The following is a 22,459-nucleotide window of genomic DNA, read 5'->3' as shown; positions in this document are numbered from 1 at the left end:
TTTTAGGAAAATGACAAAACCGCTTTGACAGTGCATAGATGAGTTAGACAAATAGGCAATGTAGGAAACACACACACACACACACACACACACACACACACACCTCACTTGAAGGCTTCATGAGCAATGGAAGATTTGGAGTTTTGAGGGTGTTTTTTCCTTTTTCACTATGTCTTATGCAAAATGGTAGTGCAGAGCCTAGAAATAAAAACATAGCAAAATGTAAGAGATCAGAAGTTCCCCTGTAGAATCCAGGGCAGACATTTCTCAAAGGAATAGGTTTGTTTAAGTTTGATGGGGTTCTCCCCACCCCCACTGATATTGTTGTTTCCTTGCCCGGTGTTTTATGTACTGGCTGATCTCAGTAAATGACATTTGCAGAAAATGAAAACCATGCCTCTCCCTTCTGGTTCTTTCTCTTATACCTTCACTTGAAATATCCTTCCTTCTGCTTCTGCCTATCAAGTTTTTGAAGCTCTCCTCATCTTTCAAAGAGTCTTTTCTAATAGTGCCAGCTTCTGTCATCTCTACTGTCTCTGATTGCCAATTTCATTTGTCTGTTTCTCATATCATAGCACTTAAAATCAGAAAGACCACTCCTGATTTATAAATGGGATAGATGATTTTAAAACATTTTTTGTAAAGCTATTGTGTGGATATTCAAACTTATTTCCTCTAGGAAAGACATATTTACTTAGTAGATATTTGTGGAATTGTCTTTTAAGCTAGTAGAGACAGACAGATAACCTACACATCACACACACATGCACATACCTCCTGTCCTCAGCTCCAGAAGCTGAGGACATCTCTAATCCTTCCTGACACTCTTTGCTCTGACACCAGATACAACCACAGAAGCTGGTAACCTGGCCGTGCAGGAGCCCACAGCCAGGTCCTGGAAGGAGCCAACACTGGACTACAGCCAGCCTAACATTGCCATCTGCATGCTGCTGAGAGCTGTGCTGGGGATTCCAGGGAGTACAAAGAGATAACAGACACAGTCTTTCTCTCTTAACAGGATTTATTGTTTTCCATAATGAACTATAGGTATTACTAAACTTTTCATATTCCCCTCTTCTGTATAGTAAGAGCCATATCCCATATTGACCCAGAGGAGGGACATCAGATTTCTCCCAGGAATCTGGGAGGGTTCAGTAGATGGGGTGGTGTTTGACTACTCCATCTGTGGGGAACACCCACAGAAATGGGTGACTTTCTAGAGCAGAACAACATGCACAGTGGTCCTCAAATAAGAAATTTTATGGCCCATTCAAGAATCAACAAATAGTCTATGACACACAGACACTTAGTCCACGCTTTTAGTTGCAGACTAAAGAATTTGACTTATCTTCCAAGTACTAGAGTCAGTGATGGTTTTCAAGTTGAGTGACGGAGTCTGAGTATTAGTTTTAAGATTATTCCAACGGTGACATAGAGAAACAGCGAGACTGAAGAAAAGCAGAGCAGGGGTAGAAGCTCACACAGGTGTGGAGGCCTTTGCAGTAGCCCCATTGGGAAGTGACCAGAGCCTGTGCTGCAGGAAAGGTGGCCATGAAGGTGGAAAGGCGGGAGGCAGTGTGACTGACGGGTCGGTGGAGGAAGGGAGCAGGCCCAGCCCACCAGGCTGAGGGCTGGCTTCTGCGATCAAGGGGTGCTTGGTGGTAGAAAAGAAGGATGAGAATTTCCTCTCCACCTTTTTTCGTGAAGGCAGGACTAATCCTAACCAATAGTTGGAATAGGATTTTGTTTACCTTCGAAACCTCAGCTTCCTGTGCTCTGCTCCTTCTCAGTTGCTAGTCCCTGTCTTCACAGGTTTCCTGAAGCCGGGAGCCCTCCTATTGCTCTCAGCTCCCCTACTGAGGGTACCCACAGCCTCCCTGGCCCCCAGGAGACTCCAGGACTCCAAGAAGTCCTCTATCCTTCTTCTCCACGTCATCTCCCCCACTTTTGCTATCAACATGAATAACATAAAAGGCTATCCAACAAGCAAAATCATTTCCATTTCTTCCAAGCAGTATGTTTGCTATTAAAGCAATCTGATTAAACCGCTCTCAGTGGTGGCCAGCGATTCTGTGACACTTAGCAAACTATGTGCATCTTAAAAAGAGAACCCTTGTTATTTCAAATGAGTTTCTTACCAGTATCATTTTAAAATGAAATTTAAAGATAAAATCACAAAGCATGGATGCCGAAGATGTCCTTAGAGGAAATTCTATGGTAGATCAGTAAGCCTGGTCTCCAGTAGCAGGTTCCTTAAGATGCCTCTTCTTGTCAGTACCTTCCCTTCAGCTGACTGTTATGTCTCCTTTTTTTTTTTTTTAGATTTTATTTATTTATTTGACAGACAGAGATCACAAGTAGGCGGAGAGGCAGGCAGAGAGAGAGGGGGGAAGCAGGCTCCCCACTGAGCAGAGAGCCCGATGTGAGGCTCGATCCCAGGACCCTGAGATCATGACCTGAGCCGAAGGCAGAGGCTTAACCCACTGAGCTACCCAGGCGCCCCTACTAAGTTATATTTCTTAAAACTTCTCAGGTCTGTTCACAGTGACTTTGGTTAGGGATGGAGGTGGGCAGTAGAGGGCTAGGGTTTGAACTATTCCTACAGATGAGGGGTCAGCAGTTATCAGATCATACGCATTTCAGGCTTTGCTGGCAAGTCTCTGCTGCAACCGTTTACCTCCACCTTTGTAGAGTAGAAGCCGTCATCGGCAATCAGAAAACTAATGGGCATGACTGTTTTCCACTAAAACTTCACAAAAACAGATCTGGAGCCAGATTTGGCCCCCAGGGAGCAGTTTGCCAACCCCTCGACAGATGATCATGTGTGAGCCTGGGGCAGCCTCTCTTCTTATTGCTTCCTATGTGGGCTCCCATGAACACACCCCAGCTTTCCAATCAGATTCTTCAAGAAGGGCATACCCTTAGAAATAGACATCAGCAAAGAAGCGTGATGTTAGTACCAGTCCTGGAGAATAATGAGTGGAGGGTACAAATCTTGTTGATCTGGAAAAGGCAGCAGAAGACCTCAGGGTGACCCCCCGGAACCTGCCAGCACATCAACCCTTAGCGGCAATGTCTACAGCCTAACCAGTTACTCTCCATCTAAAACCTGCCTACATGGTGTGTTCAGTCAAAATGATCTTCTATTTTTCTAAGCCAGATAATCATATAAAACTTTCTCTAGAGAAACATTTGTAGAGAGAAAACATTTGTATGGGACTGTCTTAATTCATACCTTATTTTCTTTCCTCCATCCCTCCCACTTACTTCTTGGGTCTCTTTTAACATACCTTTTTTAAAAATATTTCATTTATTTATTTGACAGAGAGAGACACAGGGAGAAGGAGAACACAAGCAGGGTGAGTGAGAGAGGGAGAAGCAGGCTTCCTCACTGAGCTGGGAGCCCTATGTGGGGCTCGATCCCAGGACCCTGGGATCATGACCTGAGCCAAAGGCAGCCACTTAATGACTGAGCCACCCAGGTGCCCCATGCCTTTCTTTTCTGATCGCTCACCCACTTCTACCTTTTGTGTGTCTTGAGATTGTCCCCCGCCACACACGATTTTATCATTCTGGAGTTGAGGACAAAGAATATCAGGGGTGTCTGGGTGGCTCAGTCTGTTGAGGGTCCCATTCTTGATTTTGGCTTGGGTTGGGATCTCAGGATAGTGAGATCGAGTGCCCCATCAGGCTCTGTGTTGGGTGTGGAGCCTGCTTTAGATTCTCTCTCTCCCTCTCCCCTCCTCCATCTTTCCCTCCCTTAAAAAAAAAAAATTCATTGTCCTGCTCCCAGAAATATGTCGAAGGAGAGCAGGCAGCCAGCTCCTGCTGAGAAATGACCCAAAGATCTGCCTATAGTAGCCATCCCACAAGCCAAAGAAGAGCTCCCAGTCCACATTTTTCTCACCCACTAGGTCATGGAACACGGAGAGAATGATAGATTCCTGCTTTGTAGAGAGTGTCTGCACTTGCCTTGTCTGAGTTTGAAATCAGTACCAAGGAGGAACATGTGCCGATTCCCCTTGCGATCCGCATCTCCTGTTATTTTTGAAGAACTGAGTCGCTTGAGGACACTGTCCTCTCCTTGGGATGGTGACACCTACAAACCTGCCATGGGGGAGGCAAACGGGGACCAGTGCCTGATGACCTTCTGACATCCTAAAGGTGATTTCTTTGCCTCAACTTTCCAAGGGACTAAGAAATCTGTTTAATGTGTATGCATAAACATCATCCAAATAATCAGCAACCAAGCATGTTAAGCCCATTCAGATTGTTTGGGGATGATCAAGGGGAGGAAACCAGAAACAGGCTCTGAACAAGGACAATATTGTTTCATTTTCAGGCCCCCAGCCCGAACGCTTGGGTCCCCCATCAGTTGCGGCTTCTCCCCATCTGCCTCTGACGCTCTGCACACACGCTGTACGTGTACTAGAACATTCTGGGGTCTGGCAAGTTTTACTTTTCAGTTTCACTGTTTTCCTCTTCAGTCCCAAGTCCGCTTTGTTGGAAAGCAGTGACTCTAACGTAGCAGCGGATTTCTGTTTTAATTTCTGCAGTCAACTCATAGGCTTCTTGCTGCTTTGGGCTGATTTATTGTTGTTCTGATTCCCATTTTCTGAATGGTTATTCATTCCCAGCCCTGGCCTCTCTGATGGCCATCTGGTTCTCCTTTGGTCACTCAAACATCTGCCCCAGAGATCTGGAAAATGAGCTTCCTTTGGCAGCCTAAAAATAATCTGAGTGTGAGTGAAGCATAAAAGGGAAATCGCCACGCTCCACTGTCCCATAGACACAGACCAGGGGGATGAGCCAGCACAGCCTCCTAGGGATTTGGAGCTTGGATGTCTTCTGTCACATCTGCAGATTATTTTTTTTTCAAGTGCTGGAAACTGTAAAAACATGGCATGAACTGGATGCAACCCGTCCTCCTGCAGTTTTCCTTGGGATCAGATTTGCTTGCGCAGTGGAGATGGTTGGAGATGAAAGCCACACTTTGCACGGTTTGTTTGTAAGTCTTCAAAAGTTTGCTGAGAAAGACAGATGATGCTCAGGAGTCAACATTATATTAGTCACAGTGTGTTTAAGGAGATCTCGTAAATGGTTTGGACGGCAGTTATAGACCATTCCTAAGTACTAGACTTTTAACTTGGACCCAGGGGGCCTGTCTCTTAAGGTAATGATGCTTTGCTCCTTGCCTCCAGAAGACTAAATCTTACCAGAAGCTAAAACTCAATCCTAGGCTGTTTCGCCTACAAAATTATTTCTAGCCTCACTGTTCAGTACAGCTTTTCAGAGGGGCTACAAAGAGAGAAAATGTCAATACAATAATGATATTCAAATCATTACCATCCCAACAAATTCAAACCTCCTTGTAAGTCATAATCCAAAGACATTAAAATCAAAAGTCATTAACATCCAGTCTTAAATTTCCTTCACCTTTTGAGTTAAAAACCAAAGCACTTAATGGCCTCCTTCAATTTCTCCTATTCTTTCTTTTGCCTGGGCCATTTCTCATTGCAACAAATACGGCTCTTTCAGCTCCGAGAAAGTTGCATTTGTTCAACAGCGAGTCTCTTGTATGCTTTCTCTTTTAGTGAAATGTGAATGGACAAAGAGTAAATGGACCTACACCCTTGACATTTAGAAAAATGAGCCAATCCCTCATGCCTAGACAGTTGTCCCAGGCAAACTCTTGTTCCCAGGATCTTATTTAATTTTGCCCAAAGACCACATCAAGAACTATAAAACGTCTGAGATTTCCCACTACAGTTTCATGGCTGCTGCCACAAGACATGAGATTCCTGGGTCAGAGACAAAAGACTTCGTTACTGATGGCACAGCAAGTAGCTTTCGGCTTTCTCCAATCCCGGTTTAGGATTCAATCCCGGTTTAGAGCATCGTGTTTGCACGCTGTTCCCCTGCATCCCCAAGGCCAGTAGGAATGATACTGAGGAGCTCGAGCAGATGCACAAGCAGCCGATTTGTATCGCAGCTGAGGAACCCGGATTGCTGGCAACCTGCATGTTCCATGACAAACTCCAAGCAGATCTGACTGCTCTGTGCTCCACAGAGAGACATTATCTTTGTTCTACTGGACGATAAACAAACCTGCCTTTTCCTCCAGAGACACTAGCTCCGACTTTCAAGGTGCTTTGCTTTGAAAAGATAGATAATCCAGAGTAAAAACAGCCTGTGCCTCAGTTCTCAAGCCACATAGAAATGGGAGAAGCCCTTGGAGGATGGTCTCCTGGCGGCGCATAGCAGAGTCCCAGTCATATCAAATAAAGGACCACTGGTGAAAATAGTGCTGTCTCCTCAAAATACAGCTCAGTCTGTGGTGGTTATTTAGAGTCCATGACCATGAATTTAAACTCAGCTGGCAGAAATCCTCCTCCCAATCTGGAGGGGGGAAATCAAGTTGGTTCTACTTAAAGTACTTTTCGTTTATATTCAAAATCGGCCTCATTTGCATTTGCACTTTGAGAAGAAAGTAGCGGGCTGCCTGCTCCACTGCATGCAGGGGGGCGGTGTGGACTGCGCCTCTGACGGAGGCTCTGTGTTCTCTGGGGCAGCCATTTTCGGTCCGGGGCCCCCGTTTTCCATGTCCACCACCTCTTAGAAATGCAGAGAAGGGCTTAGACTAGAGAAAGCTGCGTTTCTCCTCCCCATTGATTCAGCTGGAAAAACACCCTCTGCAGGTTCATGGACCAGACCCGCTGCTGACGATTCTGAGGCTTACCCCCCTAATGAGCTCGGGAAGGCTGCTGCTTCTGCCACCTGCTCCTTGAGATTTGTCTTTCCTCCGGGTTTTGAATGTTCCAGGGGTTGAGGAACATGGCTTTTGGCTACATATTTTGGGGTAGCAATCGGATATGTCTCTAGAGTTTCATCTCTATCTCCTTTTGGGAAGACTCCCTTGAGTTTCTGTTTAATCTGCTGTTTAAATGGACTCCTTTCTTCTTTCCCAGCCCTGCCTGCTGAGTCTGGGTGGTTTTTTTTTGTTTGTTTTGCTTTGTTTGTTTGTTTTTTAAACTTCCCCTGTTTCTTTGCTTTCTGACATAGACTTTTTTCCTAAAATACTAGTCTGGATTCTGTCACGTGGGGCTCATCATTGTGAAAGGTGTGTGTAATCAATGAGTTCTCTGTTTCTTTTTTTTTTTTTTAAGATTTTATTTATTATTTGTCAGAGAGAGAGAGGGAGAGAGAGCGAACACAGGCAGACAGAATGGCAGGCAGAGGCAGAGGGAGAAGCAGGCTCCCTGATGAGCAAGGAGGCCAATGTGGGACTCGATCCCAGGACGCTGGGATCATGACCTGAGCCGAAGGTAGCTGCTTAACCAGCTGAGCCACCCAGGCGTCCCGGGTGCTATGTTTCTAAAGTATCCTTTGTTCATATGCATCTGGACCACCACCACCTCTAAGCTGGTTAATTCCAGCCAGGAAATTTGCTCCTACCTGACCAACATCAAGTTCTGGCTTGTCATCATCCTGCTTAGCTCCCCTCAGCAGGTCTCATGTTTACTTCCTGGCCAGTTGGAATCCCGACATTTCTCAGGCCACTTCCGTCAGGACAACAAAAATAACTGTCCCTTTCAAATTGACCCAGGAATTTTTTTAAATCTCCTCGTGGGCTTCTTTACCATTCACCTTCAGATCTGTACAAACTTTCTGATCCCTCTCAATCCCTTTCTGATCCCAAATCCTCTTACTCAAGCTCTGCTGTTCTTAAATCACCTCTCATTGTCTTCTGGGCCTGAAGCAGCCATCGGAGCCTCATTGCATTCTGTTCCTGTGGTTTTGTCTCTTTTTCTCGGGTGGATTTCTTTAGTCCCCAGTCATGCCTTCCAATCTAGTAAAAACTAAAGAGTCTCCCCATTCGTGTGACGCCCACTTTCACTGTGGTCGGGCACTGGCCTCCCAGACCTCACAGCCTCCTCTCCCCTTCAGACCTGCACCGCCTGTTGTCTGGGATCTCTGCTTTTCCTTCACAGAAGACTCGCTCTTCTTCTGGTTAATCTGCATGTTTCTTGACTGTCTGTCTGCCACTGCTTCTGCTCGGATTGAGACCAGAATGTGTTCTCAGGTCATCCTTGGTGTCCCGTGCAGACCCGGCTTCCAGGAGCATACATTTCCAAGAACATGCATTTGAAACAGTTCTAAGCTGTTAGGTTTGCAGTAATTTTATGGAGTTTTTTTCTCATCGTGAATCCAGCAAGATGGCATATCCATGCTGGGTCACTGTTTGTCTTGCTTTGTTCATTCATTAAATGTATTGCCATTTATAGGTAGGAAATGGAAATGTTTATATCTGCAGTCTAGAGCTATAATCCCGTGTAATCATCAAATCTAGAGGCACCCTGAGCCTTGGTGGGGAGAAAGCTGGAGGGGTTTTGTTTGGCTGAATCTTCACGGTACTTCTGGGGTACAGTTAGGTTCTCTGCTAGTACTTTCAAGTGCATTGTTACTAAATCCTCATCATAAACCTGTTAGATCATTACCAGATAATTTTAACACCTAAACCCTTTCAACCCAGCTCTGTTTGGACCAGGGCAATAGTGAACCACCGAGCCCCAGGCCCTGCCCCACTTCCATCAGCCTGGGCGTCCACGTTCGTTATTAACTTTCTGGGTGATTCTGTTGCACACCAGAGTTTGTCCAGGTCATTCCCAATGCCTGGACAAAATCAGATCCTTTCTAAATACCTGTGCCAGCCACTTTCCACTCTCACCATTGCTTAGCCTTGCTACATCCCTACTACCAGAGACCCTTTATGGGCAACTCCTGAGCTTTGGGGTGTGGGGGTTGGGGGGAGATTTTCTGTTCAAACTGGGTTGCATTTCAGCTTTCTCTGACCCCAGCTTAGAATTCCGTTTTCTCAAGTTGGATCCATTACCACATATTCATCTGCTTACTGGTTTCCAGAATTTTGTTGCTGTTGTCTTCAACATTTTGTTGCTATTCTCTTTGCCTGTGGGATTGTCTTTCATTTTAAAATCTCTTCTCTTTCATTTGAGTGTGGTTTCAAATGAAGGGGGACAAAGGAAGGAAATCTGTCATCTTTAATCAGAAAACTATCACGTAGGGACACCTGGGTAGCTCAGTTGGTTAAGCATCTGCCTTCAGCTCAGGTCATGATCCCAGGGTCCTGGGATCGATTCCTGCATCAGGCTCCTTGCTCAGAGGGGAGCCTGCTTCTCCCTCTCCCTCTGCCCACTGCTCCCCCTGCTTGTATACTCTCTCTGAAAAATAAGTAAATAAACTTAAAAAAATAAAAAACCAACTATCACTTAATTCTTTTTTTTTTAAGATTTTATTTATTTATTTATTTGACAGACAGAGATCACAAGTAGGCAGAGAGAGAGGAGGAAGCAGGCTCCCTGCTGAGCAGAGAGCCCAATGCGGGGCTCAATCCCAGGACCCTGGGATCATGACCTCTGCCGAAGGCAGAGGCTTTAACCCACTGAGCCACCCAGGTGCCCCTGTCACTTAATTCTGAAATCAAACCCCATCTTTCATATGAGAACACCGAAGCTCAAGGAGGATGACTAATGGGCCTAAATTGCTAAAAACCAGAATTTGTGTCCAGGCAGCTGGATTCTTAAGCATTCTGCTCTACCACCTCACTGCAAAACCAGAAGCTAAAGATTCTTCTTCAGTGAGAGAGAATCTCATAGGCTACAAGTGTCGAAAACTGCTCAAACAGAAGGGCTCTAACTTGGAAATTGGCAAATTATATTAGATTCCATTAATTTAATGGCATTGTTGTATAACACATGCATTAGAAATTGATCATGAATAATAGATTATACCAGCTGAACCAAAGGCTTTCCAGGAGAACTTTTTGCACATTTCATTTTAGAACAACTAAAATGACATCATTTCCAGAACAGTTTGATTTGTTCTGTGCATCTGAAAAAATAAAAATACAGCAAAGGGACTCTTTAGAGTGTGGACATTTTCAGACAATATTCTGAAGACTGAAGAGAGGCACATTGTAATCTTAATTGCAATTTGTATGTTGTTACTTTCTGTTCCTTGAGTTCCACGCCACCTCAAATCATGACAGACTATTTTCTGTTGCAAGAGGAAAAGGATCTGTTTAAATTCAGAACCCTGTGCAGACACCTTCCAGGGGTTCTGAAATCAGATTGTGCTTCTGCCTTGAGCTCAACAGTGTACATTTGTGCCTCTTTGCAGTGCCTTTAGGTCCATTCTGACCGGTTTAATCTTGGGCTTTTGGTGGTCATGTAACACACACCATCTTTTGCGTAAGATTTCCTTGGTACAAGGAATGGTATCAGTATTTTATAGATCACAGAAACCAAATGTCGTCTCATTCTTTGGCACATTTGAGATTTAAAAAAAAAAGAAGAAGAAGAAGGTTATTCCTCAAGGCTGTGATTCTCTTCTAAACTGCCTCTCTCAGATTCTGAAAATAAAGAAGATTTGGCTGCGGCTGGGCTCGCATCACAAGAACACAGATTTTGACACAGCGCATGTTCGCTCTTGTAAAACTCCACGCTCCATCCCTGCGCACGTGATCCAGCCCAGGTCTCGGATATATGTTAGACACAAAAAGGTATTAATTACTTCAGGGTCTCTATTTATTTCCTCATCTGTCGATGGAGAAAACATTTTTTTTACCTTGGGACACATGTTTGCTGCCAACATTAAATGGGAAAAATGTCAGGAATACCAACTACACAGTATGGTGCGGTATTGATCGCCCAACATGTTAACTCAATTAAAATGCATCTAAGGATGGAGGAAGGGAAAATCCTCGTGACGCATAAAGCTGGAAATCAGGAGACAGAGGAGTCTCAGCCTTGCCTGTAATGAGTTGAAAAGCCTTGGGCAGGTCACTTTCCTTTCGGTTACTCATATGAGGGCTTATGTCATCTCCAAAATTCCTCCGATTGCGAGAACTGGAGCCATGCTGGGAAAACAGAGGAAAAATGGAAGAAGGAAACTTCCGAAGTCTGGAAACAGTGGGTCGGGATCGTTTTCTTCCCTTGACAGGAGCTCCTCTGACGTGCTTTCTGATGGTCTGGGCCTTGGCAGCTGTGGAGTAACCCACGCCCTGACTGGGCACCGAGGAGGTAATGACCTACAAGCTGAGCCTGGGTCAGGTGGTCCGAGAGAAAGAACCAGGAACTTAACTCAGTCTCCAGTAATTGCTGTTTATGTTCCGGAGACAGGTTTTTTCCATAAAGCTTTTAAATTAAGCAAAGGGGGAGGCCCCGAGGCTTCTCTCTGGATTATTCTCATTTGCATGTCTCCTCCTGTGCCTCAGCTCTCTGGCCAGTCTCCAAGAGGGTTCTTCTGCACTGGGTATGAATTAAATGTTACAGTTTGGGGTTGGGAAAGACCTCCCTCTTGAGAATCTCTAAAATCATCCTCAGGATTCTATTCTTGTCTTTACTTCATAATTTAAACCTGGAGACCTGCCAATCCCCAACATTGTAATAGGGATTCACCAAATTTATCTTTGTTTTATGTATCGGGATTCATTTGCTTTCCCACGGCCCCTTCCTCAACTCGCCTGCATCTCCTCATTTCTCAGACCTTCTTTTCCCCTCTTTCTCATCTGGAGAGATATTTGAACTTGAAGGGGAAGAGGGAATTTTGCAAACCTCCTATATTACATGTAAGATTTACATATGGAGTGCCTGGCTAGCTCAGACTGTGGAGCATGGCGCTCTTGATCTCAGAGTCATGAGTTTAAGCCCCACGTTGGGTGTGGAGCCTACTTAAAATACAAATATATCTATATATTTAAGAAAAAGATTTCCATATGAACTTAACCTCTTAGAAGGAGGTGGAGTTTACCTGGGAGACTACTTTATGCATTTTCATATACTGAATTTGAAATAGTGTCTAATTTTTATTATCAGTTAACATTCAGGATTTGGGGGTTTTTTTACATTATAATTATGTGACTTTTCAATGACTGTGAAGTGTTAAAGGATATCTTCTGTCTTTTTAAATTCATGTATGTTTGTTCACATGAATCCTACCTGCTGTAATTAATGACTTTTTTCCCTCCAGAACCGCCAAGGAAAAGGAAATTTCAAATTGGAAAACTCTTTGTTTGATTTCATAAGTTTTATACATATAAATTTACTTCCCAAATTTTTTAAATGAACTCTTAAGCATGTACGTCACCTTTTCTTTTCTAATAAATGTCGTTTGTTGTTGTTGTTGTTTTAGCATTTTTGGCTTTTCTACAGACCTTGGGACTTTTTCTGCCCCACGCCTCAGGGTCTGAGAGCATAGGCGTACAACGCACAGACGTGCGGGCTGACTTTCTGGGGCTCCCTGCACGTGGCCCAAGCAGTGCTAATTAGTACTCAGGAATGTGGCACACAGTGTGGCTGACCCAAGGGGTGTAGTTATTTGGCTGCCCCCAAATTAATGTTTTACTGTATTTCAGAATTGAGTTTAAATTTCTTGTTTCAGGGCACCTGGGTGGCTCAGTGGGTTAAAGCCTCTGCCTTCGGCTCAGGTCATGATCACAGGGTCCTGGGATCGAGCCCGGCAGGCATCGGGCTCTCTGCTCAGCAGGGGAGCCTGCTTCCTCCTCTCTCTCTCTGCCTGCCTCTCTGCCCACTTGTGATCTCTGTCTGTCAAATAAATAAATAAAATCTTAAAATATAATAATAATTGTTTTTTATAAATTAATTAATTAATTAATTTCTGGTTTCATAGTTCTTGCAGCTCACACTCTGGGAAAAAGCACTAGCCACAAGCCAAGAGACCTGGGCTGTCTTTGTGGCTTTGTGACCCCCTGGGTGATCTTGACCAACAAGTTTCCTCCAGAAATGAAGCGGCCTCTGGGGCCATTTCCACTTTGAAACCTGCTATTTCTATGCTGTGCAGGGCTGCTCGCTGAGGAGGAACTTGCCGGCATAAAGCTGTGTGGTTCCAGGTTATCTGAGGGGCTGTGCTTTGATCCCAGGAAGCTTTTTTCCTCACGTGATACCTGTGTTGCAGCTCTGCTCCTCTAGCCTGGAGGCCTCTAGCCTGGAGATAACTGCTGGGAGGGGATCTCATCAGTGATCGCTGCTCCGCCTCCCCCGTCAGCTCCGTGTTCTCTGCATTTCAGATGCCCGGGACAGATGAGTCCCAAGATTCGGGCGGCCCCGAGGAATCCAAGGGAAACCTGGAAAGTCCCAAGCAGGGCAGCAGTAAAATGAAACTCAAAAGTCGACTTTCAGGTGAGTGGAGCCCCGTGTCTGATGCGGCCTGCCCGAAAGTGAGCTTCTAGCCTCAGGAGTGCGAAGAGGAGAGTCATTAACAGAATGAGCGCCTCCCCCTCCCCTTACAGCCTCAAAATTATTTTCCCTTTAGGAAGTGCATGCCCCAAGCCTAAAACTGCCCTCAGCCGGGCTGCCTAAGTGAATATTTTTATTTGAGTCATAATGAAGTGAATGTCAGCATCTCCGTTTGTCTCTGCTCAAACCTAAATTTCCTGTGTGTGTGGTTCACTGACTTGCACAGAACTCCAGGTGACCCGTGCCCTGTGGAACATTCCTAGTGGCCTGTCTTCCCGGCAGATGGCCCTCTCCCCCCAGCCCTTGGTTGACCAGAACCAGGGGCAAAGAGTTATTGACTTAATACGAAATCTGCATCTCAACGAAGCAGGCTGAAAAATAGGATGGGAGCTACAGCTCTGGAAACAGAGATTTCACATTTCCTGGGTATAGCCTCAGCAGCTGGCCGGTGCTCTGAGACAGAAAGTTCTTGTTGAAAGCAGAGACCCCATGGGGTGCCTGGGTGGCTCAGTTGGTTAAACGATTGCCTTCGGCTCAGGTCATGATCCTGGAGTTCTAGGATGGAGTCCTGCATTTGGGCTCCCTGCTCGGTGGGGAGTCTGCTTCTCCCTCTGACCTTCCCCCTCTCGTGCGCTCTCTCTCTCTCTCTCACTCTTTCCCTCTCAAATAAATAAATAAAATCTTAAAAAAAAAAAAAAAAAAAAAAGAGAAAGCAAGCAAGCAGAGGCCACATACAAGAACCTATTATGATCCGAGGGTCCTAGGCACCCGCTCCCTGATGGGCTCTTTCCCCTATTAAACAACAAACCAAAAAACCCTGAAAGTTACATTTTGTGTCTGCATTGGTATAAAGGTACAAGCTGGATTCTTTATTATCTCTTCATTACCATGACGTTTACACTTAAAACTTTCTTATGGGCCCTCTGCACTGTGTCTGCTGGCCTGACGGAGAGGCCCGCCCTGGCTGCCTACCCATGAAAGGCGTCTCATGAGACCTTGGGCCGCTGCGTTCAAGTCCCTAACTTCCTCTTCCTCACTTGAGAAAAGGAGATAATAATCCTGACTTTGAAAGGGTGAGCAGATTAAAAAACAAAACACATACAGGAGTGGCCAGCCGAAGCACAAGGTGTGTCAACATCCAAAACATGCCAGTCTCCTCTTGGACACAAACCCGTGTGGAGGGGTGCTGTCTGTGCTGCCACCCAGGACCCCTGCCACCCAGGACCCCTGCCACCCCCGCCCCTGTCACCACTGCCTGGCCCTCTGCTGAGCTGTTCTCAGGTAAAGCGACTGGTATAGGACCCTCAAACAGATCTGTTCTTTTAACAAACCAGTGTAACAAAGTGAATTAGTCTGATCATAACTCAAAATAGTTAGGCAGTGTCTATCAGAACACAGGGTGGTGACCAGTGAAATGGCCAGAGGCTAAGTTGGAGGGGAGACATCGTGAGGTCCTCACGCAGAGAGACCGCCCAGCTCCCCCGAAGCCCTGAGAACAGCAGAGAGAAATGCATTTCATTCCTGTGTGTGTTTGGGGCCTGGACATCACAGGGGCGTAGCAGATGAAGAGCTTTAGGCCAGCTGTCTTGGCACAGTTAATCAACACCTTATCAACAGTCCCCAGGAGGGCCACAGAGCTCTGGGGAAGTATTGGGGACCTTTGAAACCCATACGGTCACATTCCTCATTTTATGGATGAGACCAGAGGAGTTAAGGGAATCCCAAAGGTCACTCACTCAGTGCCAGCAAAAAGATCTGCCTCCCAGATAGTTCTTCTTAGCCACCCTGGCTTCCTGAGAATCTTGATGGGAATCCTAGCCCCCAGGCTGGGGCTATATGGATACAGACATGGGGATGGGGAGATAGCTGGGGACCTTTCAAATCATAATTCTCTAATGCTGTTTATGCTATTAATTTAGAACAAGCCGCACATTCAGCTGAGTAAAATCCACAGCTGGTTGTTGTTTGCCACAAATGGAGGTCACCCTCTTTTCCTGTCCTTCCCAGACACCTGGGGCCATAATAAGCAAATTTGTATAACAGGCATGAAGCCGGGGAGAACTGTGTTCACCTCTCAGCCCTGCTGTGACTTGACCTGAGACCAGTGACTTGACTTCTCTGGGTTCTCTGTTTCTTTGGGTGTAGAGTGAGGATTATACTGTACATTTATTCTCTAAATCAGTGCCCCATCTCGGTTGAAAGATGGAGTTGAGAGAGGGAATGTGGCGCTGCCCCTGCAGGTATGGCAGCGATGGCCCACCCCACCCCTGCCGACGTTAACATCACATTTGTCACTGTCGTTTCCAACTTTATTATCATCGTTGTCTCCTCTTTCCCTGTCAAGAGGGGAAGATGCTTGAATAGTTTCAGACAGGAGTATTCTTGAGAACTTTAGGTGGTGATAAGGCATGCGACAGGAGGTACGAAGATGGAAGTCTGTCTGGGTCGTGGTGCTCAGGGGAGGCATCCAGAGGACACAGGATGAAGGAGGGCCTGGGCCTTGGCAAGATTTGACAGAACCCAAGAGGAAGCCAACGGTGGTCTGGACAAGGGAGAAAATGCACCAGAAATGTTTATGGACAATGAGGGAAAATTGGTTAGAGAAGTTTTTAGCAACTGTTTTTCCTCCTCAGCTTTCCGAAAGATCCAGTAATCCAACAGGAACCACGATTGAATCCAGCAGAGCTTGTCAGGGAGATTAGGGGTAAGGAGCCCCTCCAGGAGGGGGCTGATGGTGCCGGCAAAGTGAGGTAAAATGTCAGGCGATATTTATAGGCTCCCCGGTTTTGGAAAGGATGTGGGAGGAGGACAGATCCTCTCCTTTGAGAATCAGCAGGCCAGAGCCACGAATTCATGGGGCAGGGCCGTGGGAGATAGGGCTGGAAAAGTAATTTGAGACCTAGAAAGGCGGCTTACGGAGCTGGGTCTTCATTCAGTGCCGTGAAATATGTTCAGCCTGGAGACATTTGAATACAGATTTTAATGTGATCACCTGCTAATTTGTCCTGTAAACTTGGATTTTTATTTCCTAGTTTCTAAAAGCGAGTCACTCTGGTATTCGTGTGTTGTATCTTATCTACAGACACTACCGTATGTGGTTTCTCTTCTGCTGAGGCAAGTGCCCCCCTGTCAGCTCAAAAGGCACTTTCTTCTAATAAATCTTTTTCAGATGAGTAAGCATGCCAAGATGGAGTAATCTGGCCATGAATTAGTAAATCCTGAATTATTAAGGAGGTTCTATAAAAAAGTTCCAGTCATCTCCACTAAGATTTTTGCCTAGTCTGGCTCCAGAATGACTAAAGTGATTTTATAGAACATTTTTCCTGATATCCTAACCTGAATTTTCCTTACTTCATACTGCCTTTTTTGCCAGCAGGGTTCCCTTTTAATTTTGGTATTTTTGATTTATCTGTGTTAATACCCTACGTTTGTGATCTTTTTAAATGGAAATTTCTCTTTGATTGCAAAGGAGTCTCAGGTGTTTGAAAACCTGTATCACAGTTAATATGTAGCTTTTGAAACACCAGGCTTTTAGTGATGTTCATGTTAATAGAACTGTATCCGCACTCTTCCAACTTTTCCTCACCATTAAAGACTCAATATATTGTTTTTAAAAGAGTACAGAATCATCCTGTTTTACTTCATGAAAAACTTTCTGAAAATTGTTTAAGTAAATTGAATTTTAGTTCATCAAATAAAACATCATCTAGAGAATTTGATATTACAAAAAATCTGTATATGTATATAGCTATACACACACACGTGTGATACATTCATAATGTATCATGTAAACATTGTGATGTGATTATAGCTATATTCAGTGTAATTGAGCCATCATTTAAAATTAATTCCCTTATCTTATTTTAAAATAGCATATAATATAAACTAAGTATTGATAAAGGTGTCTTTAAAAATTACTACAAAAATTTCTTAAGACACAAACTTCTAAGCATAAAGGGAAAAATCGATACGTTATACGTAAATTATGAATTTTTGTTCATGTAAAAATACCATTAAGAGTGAAAAAGGCAAGTCACAGACATGGAGAAGATATCTTCAATACATAGATCCCATAAAGGACTCAAATCTAAAACATTAACAATAGAAAAATAAAAACTCCTATAAGTCAACAACAAAAAGACAGAAACCCATTAAAAGAATAAGCAAAACAGGCACTTTACAACTTTATCAGGAAAAAAAAAAAAAGCCATTGTACAAATTTACAAAAGTTAAAATAGCCAACGAATATTTGAAAGAAGCTCAGTCACATGGGTCATCAGTGGAATGTAAATTAAAAACCACAAGAGGGCCCCTGGCTGGCTTGGCTGGTGGTGTGTGGGACTCTTGATCTTGGGCTTATGAGTTTAAGCCCCACATTGGGTGTAGAGATTACTTGAAAATAAAATCTAAAAAAAAAAAAGAAGAAGAAGTGAAATGTCATTATGTACCTATGAGATTGGCTGAAATTTAAAAAACTGGCACCACCAAGTATGACGATGATGTGGGGGAACTAGGACTCCCATACGGTGGTGTTCCAGCATTGGGAAAGGTGGCTGTGTACTCAAGGCTCAGCAGCTCTGCCTAGGTCTGCACCCCACACATGGGATTCCTATGAGAATGTTCCATAACAGTCTGTTCTAGATCAGGCGTCGGCAAACTACCACCCATAGCTGTATTTGTATGGACCACAAGCTAGAAGTACTTTCTGTATCTTCAGTGGATTAAAAAAAAAAAGGGTGGGGTGGAGAGAGAGAGAATATGTAGCAGAGACCATCTGTGGCCCATAGAGCCTAAAACATTTACTATCTGGCCTTTACCAAAAAAAAAAAAAAAAAAAAAAAAAGTTGACCCTTGACCCTTGTTCTAGAACTGAAACTGGAAACAAAGCAAGTGTTCATCAGCAACAGAATGGATAGCCAAACTGTGATAACTGTGGTATGTTTATACAATGGAGTAGTATACAGAAATGGGATGAACAGACTATTAGCACCAACATGGGGGCTTTCACAAATAGATGCTAAGAGTGAAGAACCAGATGCAAAAAGTACATATCTTATGTATTCATTTATATAAAGTTCAAAAATAGGCAAAAGTCATCTCTGATGTTGGACGTCGGGATAATGGTTACCATGGATGAAGGCTGGTTAGTGGTGCCAAAGCAGCTTTTGAGTACCAGAAATATCTGTTTCTTGGTCTGACTGTTGGTTTCTGGAACATTCACTTTGTGAAATTTCATGGAACTGTACACTTACAACTTGTGCAAATTTCTGTGAGATTTTATTCTTTAATAAAGAAGTTTATTTAACAAGTCATTACATGGGGGGAAAAAAGCACCTGCCCCAACAATGGAAGTGTACCAAACAGAGTAATGTTCCTCCGTCACTAGAAAACCATCTACTGGTAGCTTTCTCACTGTTGTTTACTGCCTTGTCAATGCTGGCTACATCTTACTTAGATGAAATGTGTACATTTTCCCATATCCGGTCTGGTTCCTTCAAAGACTGGCACTTGCTTCATTATCTGACATTAATGGCCCCAACAGACCCCCAGCTTAGGCAGAGCTTATTGGTAGAAAGCAATGAGCTACTGAGCTCATCTAATACTTTGAAAGTACACCAGGCTTTCTGAAGACCATGTAGTGTAGAGGTAAATCCAACAACTTTATGCCTGTGATACTCATAACATTCTTTCCATCCCATATCACGCCATGTTTTTCTCCATGTTTTCACAAGGGGGTGTACACCGTCTGGAGTCTGTTGAAGAATATAATGAGCTGATGGTGCGAAATGGGGACCCCAGGATCAGGATGTTGGAAGTCTCCCGAGATGGCCGAAAGCACTCTCTTCCCCAGCTGCTGGACTCTACTGGGACATCACAGGTAGGACAGTACCATGGAGCCTTTCATTTTCTCAGACTGTCAGAGTTGCCTGGTCAGGGATGTAAGAGCATGTTTCTACCCCTGGGTCTTGAGGCTTTCTTTCACTCTTTCAGAGACCAACAAGAGCATCCTTCTGGGGAAGAGCTGCCTACCTGTGTGGGCAGGGGTATTTGGGACTAGAGATGTAGCACAGAGAACGAGGTCTATCTGTGGAGGCTAGGAAGAAGTCAGCCCAGGATTTGAAAGCAGTAGAGAAAAATAATCCTTTGTTGGATCTCGACATCTTGATCCCCTTCCTACTGTGTGTTTTGGACCTGAGAGCTGCTTTCAACTGCCAGGAGACAATGGCGCCTCACGGTCTGTGGTCAACCACCATTGCTTATTCAATGGGCGCGTCAGGTGTCAGCGTAACCACTGGGTGGGTGGGTGAGTGTTGGGTCGTGTGAAGTGGGGGGAGTGCATGTATGTGCCTATACTATGTCTAGTATTTTATCTGTTACTTAGTAGTGGTTCAAATAGACAAGGTCAGAGGACTGCAGTTGGGGGTAAAGGAGGCAATGATGTTAATATTCCAGGACCCGCCCCAGAAGAGCTCAGGGATCCCTAATTCTTCACAGGGCTCTTCCGCAATTACATTATCCTCAGTCCAGTTACAAGTGTGTAGAGAGCTCCCAACCTAGTTGAAGGCAGGCTCAATCTCTGGGGAACTCATGGAGTGTTCTTGCAGTCCTGGCACCGTCAGCCAGAGGGCTGAAGAGAAACCATTGGCATCTTGCCTACAGTGAAGCAGCAATGGAAATGGAGGGTGGAGCAGTGACATCCTTAAGTGCATGTAGACTCATGAATCATAGAGATGAAAAGGTCCTGGGGCAGGTCATCTGGGTCAAGTCATTCCTTTGGGTGTGTTATCACCATTTTACAGACAGGCCAGTGAATCTCAAAGAGAGTGAGTATTTCACTCAAAGTGATTTGCCAGAATCCCTGGGAAGAACATTTTACCTAGCCAGTCAAATACCAAGCGCCCGTGTTCCAGAGGCAGCTGCTGATCAGGTTATTTTGTGTGGAATCTACCCAAAGACAACTTGAGTTGGGACATGGGGAAAAGGCAGAGCAGAAAACCTGCGTGGGTACTCGTTAAAACTCCTCTAGACCCGTGACTGGTGACAAGCCTGTGACCTGCTCAGAATGATCCAGCTGGACCAACAGTCAGGAGGTAAACCAGAAAGTCATAGGAGAACCACTTGTCAGGCTGTTTTAGTTAGTGCAGAAAGTAAGAGAGGGTCTCCTGCCGTCACAACCAAGGAGGCCTAGCTCTGAGGTGATATTCTTAAGTGACCTGCTGAGAAACCTGACCATACTTATAGCCCAGAAATACCTATTTCTGACAAAGCTCCTAGAAAGCACAGGCTGGTGAGATTTTAGAGGAAAGATTTTTTTCCCCTTGTCAAAATGTCCTTTTTCTTTTCTTCCTTTCTGCTCTTTTCTTTTTCTACCAGGATTCACCCTTCTTTTCCCTTGTTCTCTCTCCCTCCCCTACAAAGCATTGCGGAGGGTAGAGCTACCCAATACAGCTTTCCACCAGGATGGAGATATCTTATGTCCGTCCTGTCCAGTATGGTAGCCACTTGTGTCTACTGAGCACATGAGACATGGGCAGTGAGACTGAGGAGTGTATTTTTAATTTTAATCTTTGTTTAAATATAGACAGCCAGAGGTGACTGGTGGCTGCCATCTTGGACAGCGGAGGTCTAAGAAGTGCAGTGGGACCCCTGAAGCTCATCAAGAGAATAAGACAGTGAGCCGGCCTCTGGTTCCCACGGGCTCCCGAAGGGGAGATGGCAGGAGGTGCAGCTGGAGAGAGAGTTCCCTTACAAGTCCACACATGAACTCCATATTTGAGGGCTGGAAACCCATAGGCTATGTCTGGCCATCTCCATGATGGTTTCAGTAAAAGGGCAGTAACCCTGCCAAGCCAACATTTTTTAAATAGATTAGAGTCTGGGAGGCCAGCATAGCTAGCAGATATTTTGTAAAACTGCAAAATAGAATTGTTCTAAGCTGCCAGGAATACAAAAATATCATTAGCAGACAACTCATTTCTACCTTTGGATGTAGAATATACTAATTAAGGCTAGAAACTATTTTCTGATGTCTCTTTTCTCAGATTAAGCACAACGTTCTTTTTTTTTTCTTTTTTTTTGCTTATGCTGGACTATCTGTCTCGTTTCAGAGATTTATTATTCTAAGAAGAATAGCAAGAAGATAGATTGTAGAAGTGCTTTAGCAACAGATTTGCTTAAAGTCTTGTTTATGTTCTAAACGGTGAACCCTGCTTGCACACGTGTACGTGTGGGTGATGGACAGCAAAGGGATTGAGATGTGAGCTCCTGCGCGCCAGCACGGGGGGAAAGGGTAGCTGATGGAAAAGTATTTTATTTTCCACATGTGAGGGGTTAGAACTGAAGCTGCTGCCCTTTGTCAGTGGGGTGTTTTATATGGAATAACAGTTGTCGGGGCTTGCGGTTTGGGTTTTAATAAGAAACAAGGGCTTGCTACGTTTTTGGTTGAGTGAATTCAGCTTAAAATGGCAAGATACTTTTTAACCATGATGGTGAACGGGGTGGGGGTAGGGAGCAGCTTCCAGGGAGAACCTGACCACAGGATAGCCCTCCTACGTCTCTGAGGTCTCTCGGCTTCCAGTTCCTGACTCCATTCCAGAAAGCAAGTAGGAGGATGTGCCAGGTAGCATCAAAGGAAGGGCACCACTGGGTGCTTGCAGCCTCCAGGCGGCTCTTTCTGTGGCAAGGGCAGCACCATGTGGCGTGTGACAGCAGGGGCTGGTCCTCTAATGGTGTCCATCAGCTCCTTCACGCTGCTCGGTCAGACATGGAGCAGGGAGAAATGGTTGTCTAACCCAAAAGACAACTGAGATTTTCAAAATCTGAATATATTTCTATGCCAGAGGCCCCAGAAGGGTACACACGACTATCCCTGACCTTGCCTTATGCTGACTTGTAGGAATATCACATTGTAAAGAAGTCCACGCGCTCCCTAAGCACCACGCAGGTGGAGTCCCCGTGGAGACTCATCCGGCCTTCGGTCATCTCCATCATCGGGCTTTACAAAGAAAAGGGGAAGGTGAGCTCCTTTCTGCTCACTCTTTTGGCCCAGGTGAATGTTAGCATCTGCTTCTTACATGGTTAGCTTTATTACTGTCTTTAAAATTTTTATTTATTTATTTGACAGAGATAACAAGTAGGCAGAGAGGCAGGCAGAGAGGGGGGAAGCAGACTCCCTGCTGAGCAGA

The 22,459-nt window shown here is 44.8% G+C and overlaps 1 protein-coding gene across 1 annotated transcript in view; it reads left to right on the top strand.

The window, feature by feature from the left end:
- Positions 1-22,459, top strand: part of LOC116862533 (PDZ domain-containing protein 2-like) — a 91,761-nt gene that overhangs the window by 29,712 nt on the left and 39,590 nt on the right. Inside the window, 3 exon segments of the mRNA XM_032849859.1 lie at positions 13,106-13,217; positions 19,007-19,152; positions 22,171-22,290. Of these exon segments, the coding sequence (XP_032705750.1) occupies positions 13,106-13,217; positions 19,007-19,152; positions 22,171-22,290 (378 nt within the window).

The sequence above is a fragment of the Lontra canadensis genome, unplaced genomic scaffold (assembly GCF_010015895.1).
Source record: "Lontra canadensis isolate GAN:19392208 unplaced genomic scaffold, GSC_riverotter_1.0 scaffold254, whole genome shotgun sequence".
In the NCBI taxonomy this organism is placed as follows: Eukaryota; Metazoa; Chordata; class Mammalia; order Carnivora; family Mustelidae; genus Lontra; species Lontra canadensis.
Note: the sequence above shows the minus strand (reverse complement) of the source record. Positions and strands in the feature narration are given on the sequence as shown.